Source organism: Protobothrops mucrosquamatus, unplaced genomic scaffold (genome assembly GCF_001527695.2).
Source record: "Protobothrops mucrosquamatus isolate PMUCROS unplaced genomic scaffold, P.Mucros_1.0 scaffold612, whole genome shotgun sequence".
NCBI classification, from domain to species: domain Eukaryota; kingdom Metazoa; phylum Chordata; class Lepidosauria; order Squamata; family Viperidae; genus Protobothrops; species Protobothrops mucrosquamatus.
Genome location: NW_015386909.1, coordinates 513,242 through 537,561, shown reverse-complemented (window position 1 = coordinate 537,561; position 24,320 = coordinate 513,242). Strand labels below are relative to the sequence as shown.

Here is a 24,320-nt window from a genome sequence, read left to right as displayed (position 1 = left end):
GCTCGGGCAGGGTCGCCTAGGAAACGGGCCAGGGGCGCGCCGACCGAGCCTCCCTATGGCCGCGGTTGTGAGCCAGGCAGGGGCAGAGAGCTGCGAGTGCGAGCGCGCCCCCCCAGATGTTGCGCCCGGTGCGGCCGGCCCGGAAAAAGGTGCCGGAACGCGGTTCCGCCGCGTTCCGGCTGAAAAAAAGCCCTGCTTAGCAGTAAAATAATTTAAAGTAAAAACTATGAACTATGACAGGAAAAATCCTAAAATTTAATCTCTATCTTCCTTTTTTTTTTAATTATAATTATAATGCAGTGTTTTTCCATTCTGAATGATGGTAGATAAAATGATTGCTGTTTATATTACATTTGATTTATAGGAGTAAGGCTGAATGCATCCAATTTAATTCTATTGACTTTCCCTAGATTAATCAACTAATAGATGTTTTCCATCTTCCGGTTGCCCCGGTTGCATAAAGCAAATTGACTTGTAATTTAAAAAAATGCAATAGGAACTGTTGATAGCAAACCAGAAACATTATGTTCAGTCTTAGTAAAGATGACTGGGAGATGCAGCAGAACAAAAACAAGCAATGCATGGAACTCAGAACAGATGTTAGGCTGCCTCTCATGCTATGACATTTAAAAGCAAGGAATGTCTTCCCAGGAAATCATACTGAGTTTTCTCAATAAAGTTTGATTAGATGGTATGACAAAGCAAGGTCATACAAAAGTAGGGGCTGATGAGATAGCTGTTCTCTCTATTTTTTAAAATATATATATATATGTGGGCAACCTAATTCAGATTTAGCAGTAAATACATTTCTTACTGGGGGCACAATGGCTCAGTGGTTAAGGAGATGCGATGGTTCGGTGATCAAAGATGCAGAACTTATCAGCTGCAAAGCTGACAGCTGAGGTTTGAGACCTGCTGTGCTGAGACCTGAGTGCTGTGTAATGGGGTGAGCTCCCACTATTTGCCCCAGATCCTGCCCACCTAGCAGTTTAAAAGTATGCAAACGCAAGTAGATAAATAGGTACCATCTCAGTGGGAAGGTAATAGTGTTCCGTATGCCTCGGTGTATAGTCATGCTGGCCACATGACCAGAGAAAGGTCTTTAGCAATGCTGAAGTTTGACATGACTAGACAGAAGAAACCTTTATTTTTACCTTTATGTTTCTTATATTTTTCAAATACCGATCTGTCAAGCATGTAAATGCTTTATTCTTCAGCAGTCAATGCCAAATATCTGTATTTGTATGTAAATGTGTATTCATTATGCATTGATATCCGCAGTGATTGGTGAAAGAAAATGTTAGAGAATTTTAATTTCTCTATTGGTGAAAAATAAATCAGAAGCTCTCACAGTTGACTGCATTTAGCTGATTCAAACAACTCCTTTATATTCATATCAAAATATTTACAATACCATACATTCTTCTTTACAGCATCATAGCACAATGAAGACTTCTTACAGAGAGACACAGAGACAGACCCGAGACTGGACGAATCCAGCTCCTAACTCAATACCCTTTTGCACAGACTCAGTAGCACTTTCTTCACATTGGCTGACTGAGTTACCACATGACTCTTCCTGCTCATGAATATTCCAACAGAAAAGTTATAAAGCATGCATTGGGATGTCATAATGCAAATTCCGCCAATGCACAATACACATTCAGGGTATTGTACATTTTTCACCCAAATTCATCCCTGATTCTTCCATTGTCACTATTCACTGGAGCCAGACATGAGCTGTTGTCAATCTCTGGGTTCCTACTTTCATATGTAGCCTTTCTATGGCATGGAGCTTCTTCCCAGAGATATTTGCCCATCTTGCTAGATCCATTGGGAGAGGCATGCTCTGAGACAGAGTCCATCTGACATCCAGACCCAGGAAGAGACCTTTTCTTGTTGTGATGCCCACCTTCCGGAACACTATGCAGTAGCATTCATAATCTTAAAATGAATGATGCAGGGCTGTTCTTCTTAATATGGTTCTCAATTACGCATCAGGACAGCTCCTTTTCTGCTCTTCTCTGCATTTTGAGATCTCAGTTCTAAGCTAGGTGCCAACATCCCATTTGGGGTCTAATTAATAGTATCCTCTACTACTTGCTACTGTTTTTTAAATTGTATAATCTCCATGTCATGGAGTGGATGATTATAATACCGAAATAATTGGTAACCCTTGCCCATTGCTTCTCTGCTTCTATCTCCCCCCCCACACACACACATACACACCTTACAGACATTTTCAAGGAAAAGACAAGGCCATCCAGATTAAGTGCAAGTCTGCTGTGTAAGTGATTTGCAAATTGCAACTTAAATAATCAGTTTCCAGCTGGTATCTCACAAAGACATATAGTAGAGGACAAATTTCAGTGCCATGGAACAGACATTCCATTTGTGTCAGGATTTGGTAAAAGAGATATATAGTAGATACAATAGAATATTTCTCCAAAACAATGTCTTTACCTAAGCAATTATGTAGGAATAACAGACAGCCATTATCTATTGACAATATTTTATTGGCATCTCTGAAATGGATAGCACTTAGTTGTGCATAATCTAATGCAACAGTCACTCTACATTCACTTTGCACAAAGAATAAAACATTGCCGAGATAGTTGGGTCATATAATATTAGGAGCAAAGAGAATAAATATAAAATATTAGTGTTCTTTCTTTCTTTCTTTTTTTACTAAGCCTAGTCTTTAAAAAGCACAGGATTAACTAAAGGTTTTCAACTGTTGATTGAAAAGTTACATCAACACTATCAGGATGAGTGGAAAGCTTTGTTTCAAGAAAATAACCATAGGAGAAAGCCATTTAGCATCTAAGTTATGCTGTTTTTTTGTCTCCTTGTCAGAAAGAGTGGCAGAATTATGTAGTATTAAAAGTCTGTTTTAGCAGCTCACAATCTGAACATCTTCTAAAAATGACTCCAATTAAAACAATTCTTTATTACTGTCTCTTTCTCCCTTTATTAGGCCTCAATAAGACACATATTTTTTTTATTCAAATCATTCACTTGAGATATTATTTGGAACATTTAATGACTTAAAAAGACAAGCAAAATTTAGCATTCCCTGTCTTCAGTAATACACTTGGTAGCCTTACTCAGACCCTAGAATACAAATATGATATTTGCTGTCACTTCATGTTCTTTGCTTCTCCAGACAGGAGAAGGATGGTATTCCACCATATTTTGTATGTAAAATTCACCTGACCTAAATCCTCAGGTAATAATCGAAGGTCAGATATAACTATACTAATAATTAAAACTACACGGCATGACTCAACAAGTGCTATATTAGGTTTGCTTGCACAGATTATATATTCCTATGAAGGTATCAATATATTTTCATTTTCCTCTTTGTCAACAGAAATGATTGAATAAACAGTTACTTATTTTAGAAAATGTACATTTTGAGGTGGTTTTGAAATTAAAACACATAGGTAAATAATTAAACAGTGGGAGGAGTAATGTGCAGAGAGGAGCACTTTAAACACTCAAAGGATTTCAAAACTGTAGATTAAAAATCATAGTGCAATAAAGAATTAATTGAGGACTTAATTCTCAAAAGAAAAGAAGGTGAGTGAACTTCAACAATCCCACCCAGCAGAAAACACAACAATCCAGAGCAGGGGTCTTCAAACGTGGCCCTTTTATGACTTGTGGACTTCAACTCCCAGAGTTCCTCAGACAGGCATGCTGGCTGAGGAATTCTGGGAGTTGAAGTCCACAAGTTATAAAAGGGCCAAGTTTGAAGACCCCTGATCCAGAGTTACTTTTGGTGAAATGGGCAGCTATGTAAATGTGATAAATTAGTCAACAACACAGTCAGGACACACTCCATCTTGTGTGGCAAGCTAGCCCTAACATGGAAAGAAACACACAGATTTTAAAGACCTTCCTGGAGATTAAGAGGATCTGGACATCTAAACTCGGAGGGAGGTAATGCCACATTCCAGAATATATCCCATTATTGAGCAGCTGTAGGACAGCACTGATCAAACAGTTGTTATGACTACTGCACCCCGTGGTGATGTGATCAAAATCTGGGAGCTAGGTATCCTGCCCATACTTATGATTGCAAGGTATTCATCAACTCACCTTTACTTATCTATCCCACCCCACCCCCCATTTTTTACCTATTGGCCAGCTGCATCGTGAAGGGCCAGCAGTCACCTTGGCTGGGCACGCTACGTTTTCCATTCAATCCTGTTAGTCAACTGTTTCCTTACTATCAAGTGCTAGAATTTCAAGTTGCCAACATTCCCCTGGGCAGGACCATCCTATTGTGAAAGAGTTTTCTACATCATTTGCATCACCTTTGTGAGGACATCATGACCACTACTGGTCTCCATGATACAAAAAAAGATGTTGAAATTCTAGATACAGTGCAGAGAAGAGCAACAAAGATTAAACGTCAGGAGGCTAAACCGTATGATGAACGGTCGAGGGAACTGGATATATCTAGCATATTGAAGAGAAGGATTAGGGATAATGTGATAGCTGTCTTTCAGTACTTGAAAGGCTGTCATATAGAAGTGGGAGTCAATTTATTCTCCAGAGCACCTGAGGGCAAGACAAAAAGTAACATGTGGAAGATCATGAAAGAGAGATTCAAGCTAGAAGTAAGGAGAAATTTCCTGATGGTGAATACAATTAATCAATGGAATGGCTTGCCTCTGAAAGTGATGGATACTCCATCATTGGAGGTTTTCAGGAAGAGACTGGGCAGCCATTTGTCTGGAATGGTATAGGGCAGGGGTCTTCAAACTTGGCCCTTTTATGGCTTGTGGACTTCAACTCCCAAAATTCCTCAGCCAGGCACGCTGGCTGAGGAATTCTGGGAGTTGAAGTCCACAAGTCATAAAAGGGCCAAGTTTGAAGACCTCTGGTGTAGGGTCTCCTATCTGAGCAGAGGGTTGGACTAGAAGACCTCCAAGGTCCCTTCCAACGCTATTGTTTTATATTCTATGTTCTATTTTACAAGCTGCTATGGTGTTTCTGTGGGGAAGCTCTTTATCAGATCTGTCTTTTTGTATGGAATTCTCTAAAAATATAATTAAGGTACTTTAGGACTCCCAGATCTCTGTGAGCATTGCCCTTTTCTGTATTGTTGTATTACTGAACAATTGTTTTATCATCTTATTCAACATGCCTTGCTCATTTTCTTCTATTGAGGTAATATTAAAACCCAGCAGAGGTTATGATATGCATTTCTTAATTAGAGCTGGGCTTAAGTGCGTAAATCAACTAGGTCCTTTGGTTCTGTAAATTTCTTTGCTAATAAGCACTCACGTTAAGGATTTTGTTGTTGTTGTTGTTGTTGTTAAAAATCAGAAGTCTGGCAACATCTTTTCTGACTAGCCAACTTTATTAGAAAGCATCAGATTTTGTGACCTGCATTTCCCTTCATCAGAGGCATAGAGTAACTAGCACACTGTTTTTCAGCCTTTGCAACTTTAAGACACATGGATTTCAACTCTCAGAATTCTGGGAGTTGAAGTACACATGTCTTAAAGTTGCCAAGGTTGAAAGACACTGAGCTAGAGTGATGCAGGATTTGTCACAGTGTAGGAGATTACCGGGCTGAGCCCGAGGAGGGTGTGTGTGTCAAATGCATCCTAAGTCATGAGTCCATGCATGTGCATGCCAAGAGAGCTAAATCCAGCCCATCTTGAATGCCTTTCTTATCTCCCGCTCATTTCCCTTGATCACTAGTTGGTCAGATTCTCGTAGAGCAGGGATGTCAAACTGCCGGCCCACAGGCTGGTTGCATCATGCAGAGGCCGCACCCACCCCGGCTCCGGCAATGCAAAAAAATAGTCACAATACGTCACGACACATGATGTGATGTGGCGAGTTTGACACCCATGTTGTAGTAGAGAGTTCGCAATATACTGTGTTTCCCCAAAAATAAGACCAGGTCTATTTTTTTTGTCTCCAAAAGAGGCACGAGGTTTATTTTGGGAGGTGTCTTTTATACTCACTTCCAGCTCTGACAGCCCGCCCAGCCGGTCTACTTCTTCTGTGGCTGAAAGAGCAGCATCATTCTGCAACTGCATTCCGGCCTGCATTTTGCAGTCAGGACTTTCCAGAAGGCCCCTGCAACCGAGTACTGAGCTATGGATTCAATCCATAGCTCGGTCTTTGGCTGTAGAGGTCTTGCAGAACTGAGCTATGAATTGAATCCATAGCTCGGTTCTTGGCTGCAGTGGCCTTCCAGAAAGGCCTCTGACTGAGAAATGCAGGCCTGGCTGCAGAAGATGCCGGAGAAGAAATGGGCTGGCGAGGAGAGGCCTGGCTGCCACCCCTGCCCTAACTTGATTTTTAAGTGTGTGCCTCACCCCCAAACTAGGGCTTATTTTTGGGGTAGGGTTTATATTAGGCCCACCCCCCAAAAACCAAGTTAGGGCTTATTTTCAGGGTAGGTCTTACTTTCAGGGAAACACATTATCTTTATACTCATTTGAACTGCCTGAATCTCCTGATATCCCTGCGCTTCACACATTGTTATGAAAGACATCTCAGGACTGATCTATGTTTTATTATGTGAAGCTGGAGTGAAGGTTGCTGGAATTACGTATGTCAAGTTTAATGAAGAGAAGGACAAGGGGGGACATGATAGCCGTGTTCCAATATCTCAGGGGCTGCCACAAAGAAGAGGGAGTCAAGCTATTCTCCAAAGCGCCTGACGGCAGGACAAGAAGCAACAGATGGAAACTGATCAAGGAGAGAAGCAACTTAGAACTAAGGAGAAACTTCCTGACAGTGAGAACAATTAACCAGTGGAACAACCTGCCTCCAGAAGCTGTGAATGCTCCAACATTGGAAGTTTTTAAAGAAGAGACTGGACAGCCATTTGTCCGAAATGGTATAGGGCAGGGGTGTCAAACTCATCACGTGACATGTCACAACGTATCATGACTTTTTTCCATTGCTGGCAATGGGGTGAGTGCAGCAGTTTGACACCCCTGGTATGGGGTTTCCTGCCTGAGCAGGAGGTTCGACTAGATCACCTCCAAGGTCCCTTCCAACTTTATTATAATAATTATTATTATTAAGCAAGAACTCTTGGCTTCATGTTGCCCTACCGTGGGAGTGTGCTTTCTCCCTTGATGTTATAGTTTAGTTTTTAACCCATTCTTGCCCTGCTGCAGGGGAGTGTTATGAGAAAGGTGTTGAGGAAGTAAATGAAGAAATTTTAATGATTTACAGAAACATAGCCTTCTCTGCTATGGGTTTTTCTTGCTATCAGCATGAGTTATTCTTGGCTGAATCTGCTCCGCTTGCCACAGATTATGTCTGCCAACACAGAAAGTGTCTACCCCAGGGGTCTTCAAAACTTGGCCCTTTTATGACATGTGGACTTCAACTCCCAGAATTCCTCAGCCAGAATTCTGGGAGTTGAAGTCATAAAAGGGCCAAGTTTGAAGAACCCTGGTCTACCCATTAGAACTGAATTGAAGCTTTAACACAATTCTGCCAGTCAGATTGTTTTGTAGAAGTGAAGTGAACATTTTTATTTGAACACTTTTAATTATGTAGAGAAACTGAAAAGTTGTCTGTAATCCCTGTATTACAGATTAACATGTTGGATAAAGTTTGGCATTTGGTCTGAAGAGAGGCTCTTATATAGAGATGATTGAGCACAAATAATGCAGAAAATTAAGGCTACAAAAAGATTATGGGCTGCTGATTAATTATTCTAATTTTAATTACCTTTGTGGAGGCTTGGTATAGATTTTTTTTTCTGACTGTAGCATGTTTTAGCCAATCTTAAAATATATAATACTAACTTGAGGATTTAACTTTTTACTTACATGCAAAGTCTATTGGGGGTTATTGTAACAGTAATTTTCCTTCAAACTACCTTCCCAGGAGTTGGAAATTAATAATGATAGATTAGGCTGAAAATATAATAACCAAATAAACAATTGAAGCATGTGCTTATACCATATTAAACTACTGTATTTATTTTATTATAAAATATAATAATAATAATAATAATAATAATAATAATAATAATAATAATAATAATAATAATAATAATAATAATAATAATAATAATAATAATAATAATAATAAAAGTTGGAAGGGACCTTGGAGATCATCTAGTCCAACCCCCTGCTCAGGCAGGTAACCCTATACCATTTCAGACAAAAGGCTGTCCAGTTTCTTCTTAAAAACTTCCAGTGTTGGAGCATTCACAGCTTCTGGAGGCAGGTTGTTCCACTGGTTAATTGTTCTAACTGTCAGGAAGTTTCTCCTTAGTTCTAGGTTGCTTCTCTCTTTGGTTAGTTTCCATCCGTTGCTTCTTGTCCTGCCTTCAGGTACCAACATATATCTCCAAAAAAATAGGGAAAAAAAGGAAAACTTTGCAAAATGTCCATAAGAGTTTATAGACCTTTATGTGTAGATCTTTAAAGACTTCCTTTATATTGGTACAATATATTATTTATATATTGACCTGTACTCACATATGCAATTTTGGCTGCAACATCGATCGATTGGTTTCATTTATCTGTCTCAGTGGCAGCACAGAAATTAGTCAGGGAACTTGGTCTAAGTCACCTTGTGTGATCTCATTTTCTCACAGAAAGTCATATTCTGGAGGATGTGAACAAGTGCATTATTGCCCTAAGAGAGCACAATCCTGATGAACTGGACCGTGCAGCTGGTGCTATCCGTGGGAGAGCAGCGAGAGTGGCGGACATTGTCTCTGGTGAGATGGACAATTATGAGACAGGAGCCTACACTGAAGGAGTGATGAGAAATGTGCGCTATCTCTCAAATGCCGGTATGTATATATGCATTTTTTCTAGGCTATTAATTTCTGCTGTGTTTCCATGAAGGAATATAAGCAATTCACCAAAACTGAAATTATAGTTGACTCATGTATTACAAAAGTTATTTAGGAATATTTGCCTCGATTTCTGTGTGCACTAGGGGAGACCTATATTTTCTATGTTTGAGATCTGTCTCATATGTTCCTTACTTTATATAAAAAAATAGATAAACGTGGCATTATTAGGACATTAATACTTCTCTCATATAAATACTTTGGCTATGATTGGACAGTATTTGAGCATCGGATTTAGCAAGAATGCTGGATTTCTGCTTCAATCTGTATTTTGGTGCAATGGGTGTCTAATGTTGCTGTTTTAAAATAGTGGCACATAGAATCAAATTTCCACAATGCATGAAAACTCTATGTATGAGTGCACAAAAGTTAAGAGTGGGAGCTGGGAAGTCACTGGCTGAAATCTCATTTACTAGGTGGCCATAACAGATCTACTTTATTCTCAGGCTGAGATTATATCTGTGAAGAAGTAATTTGAACATGTGAAATAGCTATTTAATATCATAGAAATCAGAACAAGCATTTTCATTTATTTATCTGCCTTTTATCCACCTTTAATGTTTTTATAAATAACTCAAGATGGAGAATGTACGTAATACTCTTTCTTCCTCCTATTTTTTCCTACAAAAGGAACCCTGTGAAGTAAGTTGGGCTGAGAAAGAGTGATTGGCCCCAAGTTACCTGGCTTTTCATGCCTAAAGTGGGACTAGAACTCACAGTCTCCTAGTTTCTAGGGCAGCAACTTCATCACTGTACCAAACTTTCTACCAGTAATGCCATTTTTTTTAAATGGTAGCACTGCATTTTTTTTGTTTTGGTGGGTGGTATCCCTTCAGATTCTCAGGCAGATGATTCCCTACTACATCTGTATCCAATCTGCTTAAATAGTGATGCCAAGGATTAAATTAGAAACATACCTCTTCATGTCAAGTGTGTAGTTTATTATTATGCTAGAGTTCCCCTATCAAAAACTATGATTATTACTTGGTTTGTGTTAAAATGCAGCTGCTGGAATTTTGAAGAACACATTCCTCTTTCTCACTGCAAATATAATATAAGAGTCAAATGGGCCGTAGAGATATTCAATCAAATAATTTATTTCTCTTTATGTCCTGAGGGATATACAAACATGTTAATTTCAATGTCTCCCATTTTGCCTTTCCCATTTCACCTCATTATGGTATCAGTTCATTATTTTTCAAAGGTTGGCATAACAATTTGTACATATTTTCGTATGCATTTTTCTAATGTGCATAATTTTACAATCAACTTCTCCCAGGAAGTATTGTTCCTTGTTGTTTATATAGCCCATTAAAATATTTATTTTATCCTAATAAACTATGTCCACACCAAAGGGCAATGGAAGCATGTCTTTTTCTCCCTACCTTTGGAATAGATTCTCCCCTGGACATTGGAATGACCCTTCCTTTTGACATTCAGAGAGTCTATGAAACCTCAATGTCTTCTAACTGGCCTTAGGAGTTAATGATATGGCTTTCAATGGAAAGTATTTTAATTATAGCTATATCAATGGTGATGTATTCCTGGGTTTTCATAATTTTTTTGCAATGTATGTATTTTGATGCACTTGGAATTTCAAAAAAAACCCCCCACCTATCTGTCAGTATCTCCACAAACAAATATCCTTTGAAATAGTTGTCTTTAGTCCATCTACTTATAGTGATTGATTGATGGATTAATAATTTGTTCAAAATATCAACCTTCTTTCTATCCTGTTTCTTCAAAGTATAATAGGTTGTTCTCATTAGTTTGGTCAGCTTTATATTTGGTTTGACTTCTATTTTTCACCGTGCTCCTTGACGTTTTTCACTAGAGTTTGCAGATGTTTTGCATATTCAGCTATCAGAATAATGTCAACACAGTTCAGGTTACTGATGTTTCTTCCTTCAGTTTCAAAACACTATTCATCTTCTTCCAATCCAGCTTTTTCTGTGACTGTTTTTTTGTATCTATTTCTTCCCGTGTCCTTACAGATACTGTTGTAGTCTTGCTTGTTGTCTCTTTGAACATTTCTCAGAAATTCTTTGTTGAGTTTCTTCCTGAAAGCTTTATCTTTCACAGCATTGGGTTCTTGTCTCTTCTTGGCATTGCCACTATTTGTTCTGACATCCAGATTGCTATCTTCTGTTTCTTAATCCTTGACAATCTGATCTCACATTCCTTCTTAACAGAACTTATTTTAACTTCATTCCAGAGTGTTCTTCTAGTGTTGCTCAATGAGATTCAGGACTTCAAAGTGATTCCTGATGTTTTTGAAAATGGTGGGTATGTTGTTGAAACTGGTTGTCCTTCTCCTGCTGCTGTAGCAGTTCATGATCTGTTTTACAGTTAGCCCCTGGCCACATCTTTGTTGTGATAACTAAGCTCCTCTACCTTTTTTAAATAATAATGCATTCAGTTGTACTCCAACTATTGATGTCCATATAAACGGGCATCATTTTGGTTGTTGAAAGACAATGATAGCTATGAAGAAAACATTGGAGTAGCAGCAATGGATAAGTGATTCTCCTGCTTCGTTTTGGCTTCTTAAGATGTGTAATCCAAGCACATTTTCCTTTTTAATATTTCCAACTTTAGAATGCCAAAGTCCTCAATCACAGGTAGCACATCTTACTTGCATGTTGACTTTAAATTGAACTTGATCATAAACCTCATTAGTTGCTTCTTCTTCTGTATGAAAAGTTGAAGCATACATTTTAAGGACCGTCTTACTAAAGGGTTGTTCACAAAGTCCAATCAATATTATTCATTGGTTCCATTGTGACCATGTACTGTTCTTCCTTGTCAGCCTTCCCAGCCTTTCCTGACAAGACAGGAAACACAACCTGACGAACTAACTCTACTTTATTGTAAGACTACATCAGATTTGCAGATGACACCAAACTGGGGAGAAGTGCTAACACTTTGAAAGATAGGCTCAAGATTCAGAAGGATCTTGAAGATTTGAGCATTGGACCTTAGCCAACAAAACACAGTTCAGTGGTGAGGAAAGTAAGGTCCTGCACTTAGTAGGAAAAACAAATGCACAGGGACAGACTAGGCAGTACCTGGCTCACCAGCAGTAACTGTGAGAGAGGGGTCTAGGTATCCTAGTCAACCACCACTTAGATATGAGCCAACAATGTGCTGAAACTGCCAAAAAAAAACCACGCAGTCCTAGGATGCATCAACAGAGGGATAGCATCAGGATCACAAGAAGTAATGGTACCTGTTTATACCACAACTAGTAGGGCCGTATTTGGAATTCTGCACCCAGTTCTAGTCACTGAGATACAAAAAAGATACTGAGGCCCTAGAAAGAGTGCAAAGAGAAACAATATAAGGGGTATGGAAGTTAAAACATGATAAACAGTTAAGGGTATTAAATAGGTCTAGCTTAACAAAGGGAAGGATTAAGGGTGACATGATAGTTGTCTTCTGGTACTTGAGAGGGGGTTGATTTATTCATGTGCCAGATATGGGAATGCCAAGGAATATTTAACAAGGGGGTCTAAATATATCCATTGGGCCCAAAATACTACATAGCCAGTTCTATGCTGCTCCCCATGTTTTTTTTAAAGGGAGGGGTTGTGTTTAATTTACTTTGGTCTTGACATCCATGTCACAAGACCTCTAGTAGCAGAGCACATATGCTTTTTAAGTCTTTTAAAAAGTAATAAAAACTATTATTCAACAAATGAAAATTTTCCGGTAGAATTCTTCATGTGCTCTTAATGGTAGTCCATGTTTAATATAATGTGTATTAGGTCTAAAATTAACTGATGAATGCTGCTTTTTGCAGCAGCCTTGTAATGTAGTAGAGTAGACTATCTACAAGAGCCATGGGAGCACAGTGGTTAGAAGGCAGTACTGCAGGCTAACTCACTACTCATTCCAGGAGTTCAATTCTGAACGGCTCAAGGTTGACTCAGCCTTCCATCTTTCCGAGCTCGGCAAAATGAGGACCCAGATTGTTGGGGGCAATATGGTGACTCTATAAGAGGGCTGTAAAGCACTGTGAAGCAGTATATAAGTCTAAGTGCTATTGCTATCTATTAAGAGTCCATTTCTAGCTAGTAAAGAATGCTAAGGTTAATTTGTGCCAAATCTTTCATTCCACTCTAGGCAAATTTATGCTGAAAAGCCCATTCATGCTATAATCAGAAAACAAGTTCCCCGAGTGTATGTAAATCATTCTCTATTTTGACTGTTAGCTATATGGCATTGGTTTTGTCTGTCAGTGCCAATTATTTCATAGAAAATGACAGATTTTTAAAGAGAAAAACAGCAGCACAAAAAAAGCACATTTCATAATCGTACAGGATCTTTAACATAATCTGTGGCTTGAAGGGCATTCTAATAGAAAAGGCTATCTGTAGCTCAGGGTCAAAACTGTGAAGTCCTTGGTGTTCTCTGCGTTTGGTTGTTTGCTTGCAGGCATTTCATTATTTGACTAAGTAATGCCAGTGATTTGATGATGTTTTGAAGGAATTAAGCAACAGTTTATGTAGGAATGATTGTCTTGTTTATTCAATAAAATAGGCTATAATTTTTTTATAAATATTGCCTTTAATACCTCAGATTATATTACTAGATCATCATAATCTAGGATACGCCTGTTAAAACATTCTTGTCTGGATTCATTCAGCACTTTATGTTGATATATAAACAAAGTATTGCAATATGAAAATGAATAAGTTTTGTAGCAATGTCCTTCCTTTGATATTCTTCCTTCTTCAGTATCCAGTTCAGTTTTGTTTTCTTCTAGAACAGAGCCTGGAGGATGACCTATCTTGTTTCTGCTCATATGTTATTTCCTCTTTGTTTGTTTGGTGTGTTAAAGCATATGTACTTTTCTTTCTCATCAAATTATTCCTGGCCTTTTGTATCAATGCCCAAAGGAGCTATTGGAGTCTACTATATTTCTTGGCACAGCCTAGTCCTGCTTAAAGCAAATTAAAATTGCATTAGTTCAGATCAAGATTAATTGATCCTACAGATTAACTGTCCTATAAGCCATACCATTATAAGTTTAATGGGATTCAAGAAAACTTGAATCTTCTGCTTTGTACTCCTGAAATGCAACCGCAGCAGCATGTTTTGTTCAGGCTTAGACCAATATCCACAATGCCTGGAATATACTGGAATAAATAAATATGAGAAAGATTGGTATAAATGAACTCTAGTGCTGGATCAAGAATTTCTCTAGATTTGGTAAATGGAAACTGAATATGTAATTTTGGGGCAGTACCTGGAATTCCCCATGTAACAATTTGTTCCTGGAGACATTAGGGTTGACCTGGGGAATATTAGTTCTGCAGGCAAAAGATGCATTCAGGCCCTCTTCTAATTAGCTAAATACCAATGCAATACTAGGTATACCAGCATGAGGTAGGAGAGGAAAACAATCTTATATGAAAACTTTGCTGTGGAGTTTTAATATTCTGGAGTTCCCTCATTGGTTATTCTCAGCCAGCTGAGGCTTAAAATCCTCCATTTGGGATTTTTGCAACTGTTTTATAAGTTTGCTATGATCTTATCTGTGTGTACTTTGTACCTGTATTGTTGAAATTGTACAGGACTGGACTCTGGTTTTGTTTGATTTCTTATATGCCATTTAAACTTCCTGTACAAACTTTGGCTTGGCTTTTAATCCTCCTATGAAATACTAGCTTTTTGTCTTGTCCAAAGCTGCAGGTGCAAAAGTTTTGCCATGACTGATCAAGAGATAAGCCATAATGAAGGTTCATTTATTGGTTTTCAGTTCAACAATCAAGCCAGGGTGAAAAATAAAATAAGCCAAATTGTATAATAGTAATAATCTGCTCCGCAAGAGTTTCAAGGAGTATAATACAAGAGTATAATAATATGGGGAAAGGAAATAGAATAATGCTTGACATTTTATAGGAGACTTCTTTTGCTTTGTCTTTTTTTCCTGCTCTTCCATGACGGATGCTTGTTTCTCTGAATCTTTTCTGATTCTGGAAGTTCCACTCCTTCTTTTCAGTGAGCCCTCATTTCCACTGCTGAGAAATTGGAGGAGAGCCATCTTCTCCCAGCTCTGAATTAGATACAAGTTGGCTCAAAAGTTGCCCAGCTGTGTTATGATTAGAGACATCTGCAGTCTGGATAGCACCGGAAGTTTCCAGAGTTATAAAGTTTCATCTCTTTTAGAAAGCAGTATCTCCAGAGCATCCTCCTACTCTGCAACTGAGTCACTCTTTGAGATCTGGTTCATAAACTTCCAATATTACTAATCTGATTATTGACTTTCTTGTTCAACAACTTAGTTTCTCCTTGTGAGGTTAAGGACTTTGTGTTGTTTGATCTGTGCTTGTAGTCTGAACAGCCATGGACCAGTTCCTAGGAAATTTATGTCCAGTTTTCAGATTTATATGATCAGAGTATTACATAGCAGTACTAGATTACAAAACCACAATAGGTTTTTTTATTTACTTAGAGCACATTGCAGTCTTCTGATAAGAAATATTATATTGTTATATATTTATTTATGGTCAATGCTCCCATAACATACGCTATATCACCTGAATGACTATATGATTAAAATTGTTTTGGTAGCATCTGTATTGCTCTAAAACAATGAAATGGTGATTGAACAAATGCTGCTGTCCTGAATATCACGGTTGATTTATCTGCTAAAGGACAACAAGAAAGCCTCCTTCTGAATGCTCATGGAAGTTAGTTTAAGGGCCGAATTCAGTCCTTTAATCTGAGCCTTCAGCTTGCCAAAATGGGCCGCTATATTCTTGAGGACGACTGTCATTAAATCTCCTTTCTAACCATGATGAAGGCAGCATACTGAACCTAACTATATGGAAAGTTGGCATTTGCACAGGTGTTTGTAAAATAGGTTGCTGAGGAGAGTCTGCCAAATAAGCCTGACCTATACAATTTTAGGCGGGAACGTACTTAGTGGTTTCTGTAGAATCAGATCTACCACTCATCACTTCATTTATGATAAGGCTCTTCAAATCCTATTGAGTTCAGTTATTGAATAAAAATGGCCACTGGATTTTGAAGTCCATATTTACTCAAAGTTTCCATTGAAATGTACTTTTATCCCACAGGATTCAGACAGATAGATAGATAGATAGATAGATAGATAGATAGATAGATAGATAGATAGATAGATAGATAGATAGATAGATAGATAGATGATAGATAGATAGATAGATAGATAGATAGATAGATAGATAGATAGATAGATAGATAGATAGATAGATAGATAGTACTCAGGTATGTTTTGCTTTACAGTATAGAAAAGAACCACACTGCTTAATCCTCTTTAGATGTGTAAATACTCCAATTAAGTAGGAATGAACTTCATAGTTATCCTATATATTTGCAGGATAAATATCCGCTACACATGGAGTATATTTGCAGAATTATACGCATGGAGTATATTTGCAGAATTATGTGCTAGAGTTATTCCTTTTGATGAGAAACTTCACTTTAATAGTCCTTAAATTGCAAAATATCCACAATACCTGATCTGAGAGTCATGAATCTATTGTAATAAATGGCTCCATGTTAAACTTGGAGAAAGACTCAGTGAGTTTTAACAGTTGTATTCTCTAAGGAAGAAAACAGCTTTCACATATAGGAAAGAGAAGTGATTTAGCAGTTTATAGATAAGACATGTCTGTCTGTCTGTCTGTCTGTCTGTCTGTCCGTCCGTCCGTCCGTCCGTCCATCGAGCTAGCTATCCCCTTTGGTGCCACTGAGTTTAGAAAATATTTTCAGTATTTTTAATTTATGGATTTGAAATTCATATCATATTATCTGTTGCATACTTACTCAGAAATCAATGTAGATAGACCTGCATGTTAATCTCATGGCCTCTTTTCTTTCTGAGTAATATTTTGCAAAAAGCCTCATCAGTTTTAGCTTTTGTACTCAGAATCTGATTAGACTAATACAGCAGCGATAGTACTATAGCAATAAAGTTCAATTACTTGCCATGATCAAAGATAAAATTTTATTAAACATATAGTAATTTCTTCAAATTCAACACTGACAAGGGTGTCATTTATGCCAAATGTGTGGCCACATAAACCTTTAGAAATCTACCAAATACACTTCTCCTCAGCCATACAATTATGAAGTATTCATTGCATGATATAATAACACATCAGCTTCTAAATTGTATTGCTGATCTTTTACCTGACCTAGATTTTACATTGTGCAAGAAGTTCATGATCCACAAAGGCATAGAACTATTATACTGTTTTGCATGTCCAAAAATGAAGTGAAGTCTTAGTCCCCTGCTTAAACAGTATGTCATCCTAAGATGTGGGATTCATTCATTTTGGACTGTCTGCATTAACAAAATATCATGACCTTCAAAGAATCATCAAAATTATAAGGTAGGCTGTAATGACATGTCTAGAATTCTGCAAATATACTGCAATTTGGGCAAATTTGCCTATGTTTCATGTTTTTTTTTCCAAGTCTTGATTTCCTAATCATTATTACTAATAAGTGCCATTTGCTATTTTATCCCCAGTATCTGCTTTTAAGACCGGGATGACTTGTTAGAATTGTTCAACTTCCTCTTCCTGACTCTAGAGCATCTAAGTGGGTAGATAAATGTCTCCCATAGGGAAATTCACTAAAACGATCTGATATGCCGTAATGCATATTATTATGCAGTTAATATGGAGAGCAATAAAAAGGTATGCCATTATTAATAATTTCCTTTACTTTATTATATCTGCCCAAGAGATGGGGGAAGAAAAAGCTTATGAGATGTTCATCCTCTGGTATTAAAATAGTGTACCTTGTTTACAATTACTAACATTGCATGAAATAAATATATGTTTATACTAGTGTTATTTAGGCAAATTGTTTTTGGGGAAAAAATGGTGTCTTTCTTTTTAAATATTTTATCTTCTTCCCTTTGAGTGCCACTGCCCAAGTTTAAACCTGGTTATAGCCTTGGTGATGTAGGCTCCAAGTGAAGAATATAGGTTTGAATATCAGTCTCATTTGAGTCCAATTCTGGTTGCAAAGACAAACAGCTTTTATAAGAGATGCATAAAGCGCTGAGTTAAAGTCCCCAAAACACTTAACTGAGAGTTTTCAAGGAGTTTAATCAGTTACTCTAGCAAGTGTGGAGAGAAGAGCAACAAAGGTCTGGAGACAAAATTATTAATAAATGCATCTTTGCAAGCAATATTCTATAATATAATGCATTTTATAGTTTGTTTTTTTCTAATATACATTTTCTCTACGATATGTTGGCATTTGTATATATTAATTGGAAATCTGAATCCCAAAATGTGAAGAAGTGCAGCTGTGGATTTATATCTGCATGTCTTTTAATCCAGGGCTGGTCCTGGCTATGTAAATTAGGTAACTTTGCATTAAAATGTGAAGCTAGCAAATTGCTGTTCCAATCCTAATCCTGATCACTATAGCTATGCAACAAATTTTGTAAATAATAATAATAATAATAATAATAATAATAATAATAATAATAATAATAATAATAATAATAATAATAATAATAATAATAATAATAATAAAGTTGGAAGGGACCTTGGAGGTCATCGAGTCCAACCCCCTGCTCAGGCAGGAACCCTACACCATTTCAGACAAATAGCTGTCCAGTCTTTTCTTAAAAACTTCCAGTGTTGGAGCATTCACTGCTTCTGGAGGCAGGTTGTTCCACTGGTTAATTGTTCTAACTGTCAGGAAGTTTCTCCTTAGTTCTAAGTTGCTTCTCTCCTTGATCAGTTTCCATCCGTTGATGTGTAAAATGATGCACATTGTTACATTTGCAAGTAAAATCGGATAGGAAATAACTATTCCTCTCACCTGTTTTCAATATTTTTTTTCCCTATTCCTGTCTGATTTTTCTTATTTTTGATTTATAGGGAATGCAAAGTATTAGCTGTGAACTTGGTGTGTGGTCTAAGATTCTTTGGTGACTAGATTAGGACAACAGCAATATGTACAGTCCTGTTAGAGATTATCAAACTAGAGCAAACAAAGGGGAAACTTCGTATTTCTAGAGTGAATGTGGATTGTTTTGTTATGGAAACTAGGGAAGAAAACTGCAACAGGACAGGTTGTGAATGAATGAAACTCAGAGTTTCAGCTCAACTTAGCCCACCTTGATTAACATCTTTAATTTTACACATTGCTTGCCATAGGTAGTTGTGAATGAACATTATAACACTTTTTAAAGAGAGATGATTCACATTTCCAAGTAGGTTAAATTATAGAATCAAATGTTACATCTAGAATTTCTAATAAAATCGGGAATTTATATGTCAACTGCACAGAATAGGCAGATACTTTTAAAATGTCAAATATGTTGATAGATTAAATGATTGAGAACATTCGCAATTGGGTATTTAGAAACTTCAGACAAATATGCCATCATAAATCAATGTTAATAAAAATACTTCTAGATAATTCCATTTCTTCTGTGTTATTTGTTTTCATTGTGTTAGAGGTCAGGGAAAAAGGGACAGTAACATTCCAAACATCCACACATTTTCTGTTTACAGAAAATTTAACATATATGTACCTTAGTTTTATATATATGTGTACCTTAGTTTTATGTATGTATGTATGTATGTATGTATGTATGTATGTATTCTAATACAGACAATTTCAAACAGAGCTTTTAACAATGCCTGTTTTGCTCTCTCCCTTACTGACCCATAAAGATTCTTCCTCTTCTTTTACTCCTGGGTTTGCTTCCATCCCAAGGAAGAGAATGGGAAAAGAGACAAATAATTCTTTGTTGGGTGGTGGTTTATAAATTCCAGCACCTTTCTCAAGCCCCTTGACCTCTGGTCCATCCTTGAAAGATTGTGGTCCTTCCCAGCAGCCACTTTGTTCAGCATCTCTCTCTCTCTCTTGGGTCCTGCTCAGTTTTGATGGATCTTCAAAGGTGGATTTCTCTTCAGGTTGGAGCATTCAGTCCACACTGTACAAAAACAATTCCAGAAACAGCAACCATCCTCTTCCTTCATTACTTAATGTTTCTTCCCTTTTTGATGTTTTCAGCTATAAGGCAAACAATCCTGAATTTAGTATTTTAATCAGGCCTGAAGCTTTTCAATGTCTGCATGACACTGAGCCACAATAATTATTTAACTCTGAAACCATTGGGTCACCCCAAGAACACATGGACAACTCAACCTGCCATACCCTGGCACCAAAACTTACAATCAGTCAAGATGTTAATTCTGAAGGTTAAAATATTGTGGCTGACTCTTTTTCCGAGAGATAGGTAGGTAGGTAGGTAGGTAGGTAGGTAGGTAGGTAGATAGATAGATAGATAGATAGATAGATAGATAGATAGATAGATAGATAGATAGATAGATAGATAGATAGATAGATAGATAGATAGATAGATAGGCAGGCAGGCAGGCAGGCAGGCAGGCAGGCAGGCAGGCAGGCACAATAAAGCATGTCTCCTGGGACCCTCCAAATGAAAGTCCCTAGCCCATGGTACCCACAACATGCCTTCTCTGCCAGATCAGATGGAATGGACTGATGTAACCAGGGAGAGGCAATCCCTCAGATAGCCCAGTCCCATGCTATAAAGGGCTTTAAAGTTTGGGTTAGGTTGGAAGTGGAATTCTGAGAGCTGAAGTCCTCACATCTTAAAGTTGCTGAGGTTGAAAAACACTGTTCTGGTTTATTATTTGAATCACTAAAAGTGTACTAATCCATTTATGAATTTGAACAAATATTTCATACTATTGATTTTTTTCTGGTGTGGGTACATTGCCACTTACTTTTATTATCAACATAATTTATTATTTATACAAGATTTGTAGCTATTGCTTCATACATTTGCCTTTACGTCAACATAAAAGTGATTTTAAAATTAACAACAGCCTTTACCTTGTCCTCAGATGCTAAAGTGTACAGGCTAAGGCAAATGATGTATTCTAAAGAATTGTATTAATACAGTTAAGTGAGGGAGATGAGCTTTCTTTTGAATAACACTAAAATAATATTTTGGAGATCAATACAATTAGATTTTTTTTAAAATCTAAAATGGACAATTTTATTTCGTCCACAACGATTTTACCTATCAGCCATTTCAGTAGATGATCTGCATCTCTCTCTGTATTGAAGCTAAGACAAAAAAAAAATATTAATTAAAATAATAAAAAATAGCATCAAAAGATTAATTAGCCCAGCATTTATTTATTTATAATGATTTATATGGTGTTCACTTGACCAACAACTCTGGTAGTTAACAAACAGTGTAATCATCAATAAGTAAGCTATTAAAGCAATTAAAACACCTCAATATGTACAGATGAACTCTGCACACATATCAATCTAACACCAGATTGGGCTTACATCCATAACCTGCCCCAGGGAAAATCCAGATTTTCAGCAGAGCCATTTGAATCACTGGGGTTATGGGTTCCAGATGGCAGGCACTTAACGGAGAAGGTATGTTTCCTGGATCGTCTTAGATGGCATTGATAATAATGGAGGCAGAGCGCTGTGCTTGCACAATCAGATCAATAACTAAGCTGTCTCTTTCCAGCCACTACAATGACTTCAGAATTACTTTTAGTGTTATAATGCACTTAATCTAATATTCTTTAATAGTGAATGTTCCATTTCTTCAAATAACTAGATATGTCTCTCATGCTGTAAAATATTGCTGTGTCAAATATTTTTTATTGACGAACCCATTCTTGCAGTAGATTTACACAGATAAAAGTCATACTTGCAAATGTCCTGTTTATTATCTCTGTAGAATTTTCGTTCACAAACAGTCTATCACATTCTGGAGGTCTACCATCTAAAAATCAAGTAATAAATTTATGACTACAGTTAATTTTTTTCTTAACAATCAAATAAGAAATTTGCGACCCTATATTTTATAGCTCTTTCTGACTTTGGTATTTAATGATACTTGGGTTAAAGTTAATATAAGGAATATAGATTACTTTCTGTCAAAGGAGCTGTTGGCTACTTTTCATTTTGTTTATGTGTACAACCAAATGCTTTTTCTTGGAGATTTTTAGTATTTGATTTGCTAATGTTCTTGTCCAAATCAAATTGTGCAGGTATCAATTTTTTTGTCACAGTAGAATCAGTGTGCATCTCTCACAGAACACGATCACTTGGTGAGAGGCAGATAGAAGTTTATAATAAGAATTTTCTTATGCACCTACGGTGGTGGGATTCAAATATGTGAATGCTGCTTCCAGAAGTCCATTCTGGGCCTGGGCAACAAAAAATTAGTTACCGGTGCGAATTGGCTGAATCCCACCACTGTGCACCTGTCCATAAAAGCACAAAGTGGAGTGCAAAGCCTAAGAATGGGAAACTTGTTAAGTCTTGCCTTAAATAGACTTGACAATGTTGTTGCAACTTGTTGCACATTAAATATTTATGTTCCTAACAAATAATTTTACTCTGATTTTGGTATCTTATTTGTCTAATTTGAGCTCTATGTATGAGTTATTAATTATACTGTTGTTGGAGATCTAAACTCTTCATCAGGGTCCAATCCAAGCTGGGAATAAACAACATGGCGACTGCCTTAGAAAGAAAGTTGTAGTTTATTGAAGAGGAGAGCCAGATAGAAAGATGGCTCTGGAAGAAAAAGAGAGCGCATGTAGTTGGAGATGTGGAAATTTAGATGCAACTTATTTTCATGTGTGGTGGACTTGTAGGATGGTTAAAGCATTTTGGATAAAGATTTGGTGGAATATTCAAAATGTCTTTAAGAAAAAGATAAAGTTTAAGCCTCAGCTATTTTTGCTGGGTATTATGGAAAATTTGGATAAAAAAGAAATGGAATTGATGTTGAATTTGATNGTTAATGTAGTATATTTTATTAAAATTAAATAATTTGTAATAATGATGTTTAATATGTCAGTTTAGAAGAGAGCTAAAGGATGTTATAGAATTGTTAATTTAAGGATAATATAATTTAAGACAGAATATAATTATTGTATTGTAAACCCTGTGTGTAGCTCTGGGAAGTCGGGGGGAAGGGAGAGGGGTGGGGAAGGGTGGGGTATGAGGGAGGTGGGGAGTTATATTATAAAAATTTTCAATTAAAAAAAAAAGAAAAAAAAAGAAAGAAAGTTGTAGTTTATTGAAGAGGAGAGCCAGATAGAAAGATGGCTCTGGAAGAAAAAGAGAGCACATGTAGTAGGGAGTGGGTTTTTATACCCTCTTGGACTTTTGCTTGGAGTTGTTTCCTGTTCCTGTTTGAGGCTTTGTATTTCCTGTGTCATGTACTTTGATGTGAGTCTGAGTGTGCCCCTTTGGCATCTCTGGGTTAATCCTATTATGTCCTGTCTTGAGTGGGGTGGGGTATGTAGATTTTAAGGGTCTTTGTCTTCCTAAGCTTCTAGCTGTAGGGCTCCAACCTTCCTGAATTGATTATTACATCTGCATTTCTACAGAGCTGGTTTCTGCTTGGGGGAGGGAGACTTGAGGCTATTAAGAAAAACTGGGCATGCTTTTCTGCCTCTTTAAGATCCTTTGAGGAAATATAATAATAATAATAATAATAATAATAATAATAATAATAATAATAATAATGATGATGATGATGATGATGATGATGATGATGATGATGATGATGATGATGATGATGATAAAGTTTCTCTGGGGGGGGGCTGACTTCCCACACTGTAATATAGAATGACAGGGAGTGGGGTGGCTCAGTAGTTAAAGTTAACAGCCCTGGTTCGAGACCTGAGAGCCGCACTACTGGATGATCTCCCTTTCCTGCCTCTGTTTCTGCCCAACTAGCATTTCAAAAGCAGGCAAATGCAAGTAGATTAATAGGTACCATGTTGATGGGAAGGTAAAAGTGTTTTGTGCAACTTTAGCGGTAGCCATGCTGGCCATATGACCATGGAAAATGTCTTCAGACCACACTGGCTCCCTTGGCCAAGGAACAAAGATGAGCGCCATGCTCTAGAGTAGGACACCACTGACAGGGAAACTTTTATCTTTCTTTTCTTTACAGAATGAGATACAGTCTATGTCAGGGGTAGGCAACCTTGGCTCTTTTATGACTTGTGGACTTCAACTCCCAGAATTCCTGAGCCAGCCATGCTGAGGGGAAAGGGAGAGGTTTCCAAGCTGAGCCATGCTGGCTCAGGAATTCTGGGAGTTGAAGTCCATGAGTCTTAAAAGAGCCAAGGTTGCCTACCCCTGGTCAATGTTCTTTAATATGCGTGTTCTTACATAGTATCCAAAAATGGCCTTCGTATCCTTCTTAAACTCCTATTCAAACTTAATTTGCTTTTATTTCTAATATTGTATTAAACGTGATTATATATATCAAGGGTCCATTGTGCTTGTTTTGTTGTGTGCTTAGTTGTCATTTTACATATATATATATATATATATATATATATATATATATATATATATATATATATATATATATATATATATATATATATATATATATATA

The 24,320-nt window shown here is 37.2% G+C and overlaps 1 protein-coding gene across 1 annotated transcript in view; it reads left to right on the top strand.

The window, feature by feature from the left end:
- Positions 1-24,320, top strand: part of LOC107288957 (catenin alpha-3) — a 237,381-nt gene that overhangs the window by 46,153 nt on the left and 166,908 nt on the right. The window contains exon 2 of the mRNA XM_029284460.1: positions 8,600-8,800. Coding sequence (XP_029140293.1) covers positions 8,600-8,800 — 201 coding nt within the window. The remainder of the gene's footprint in view (positions 1-8,599; positions 8,801-24,320) is intronic.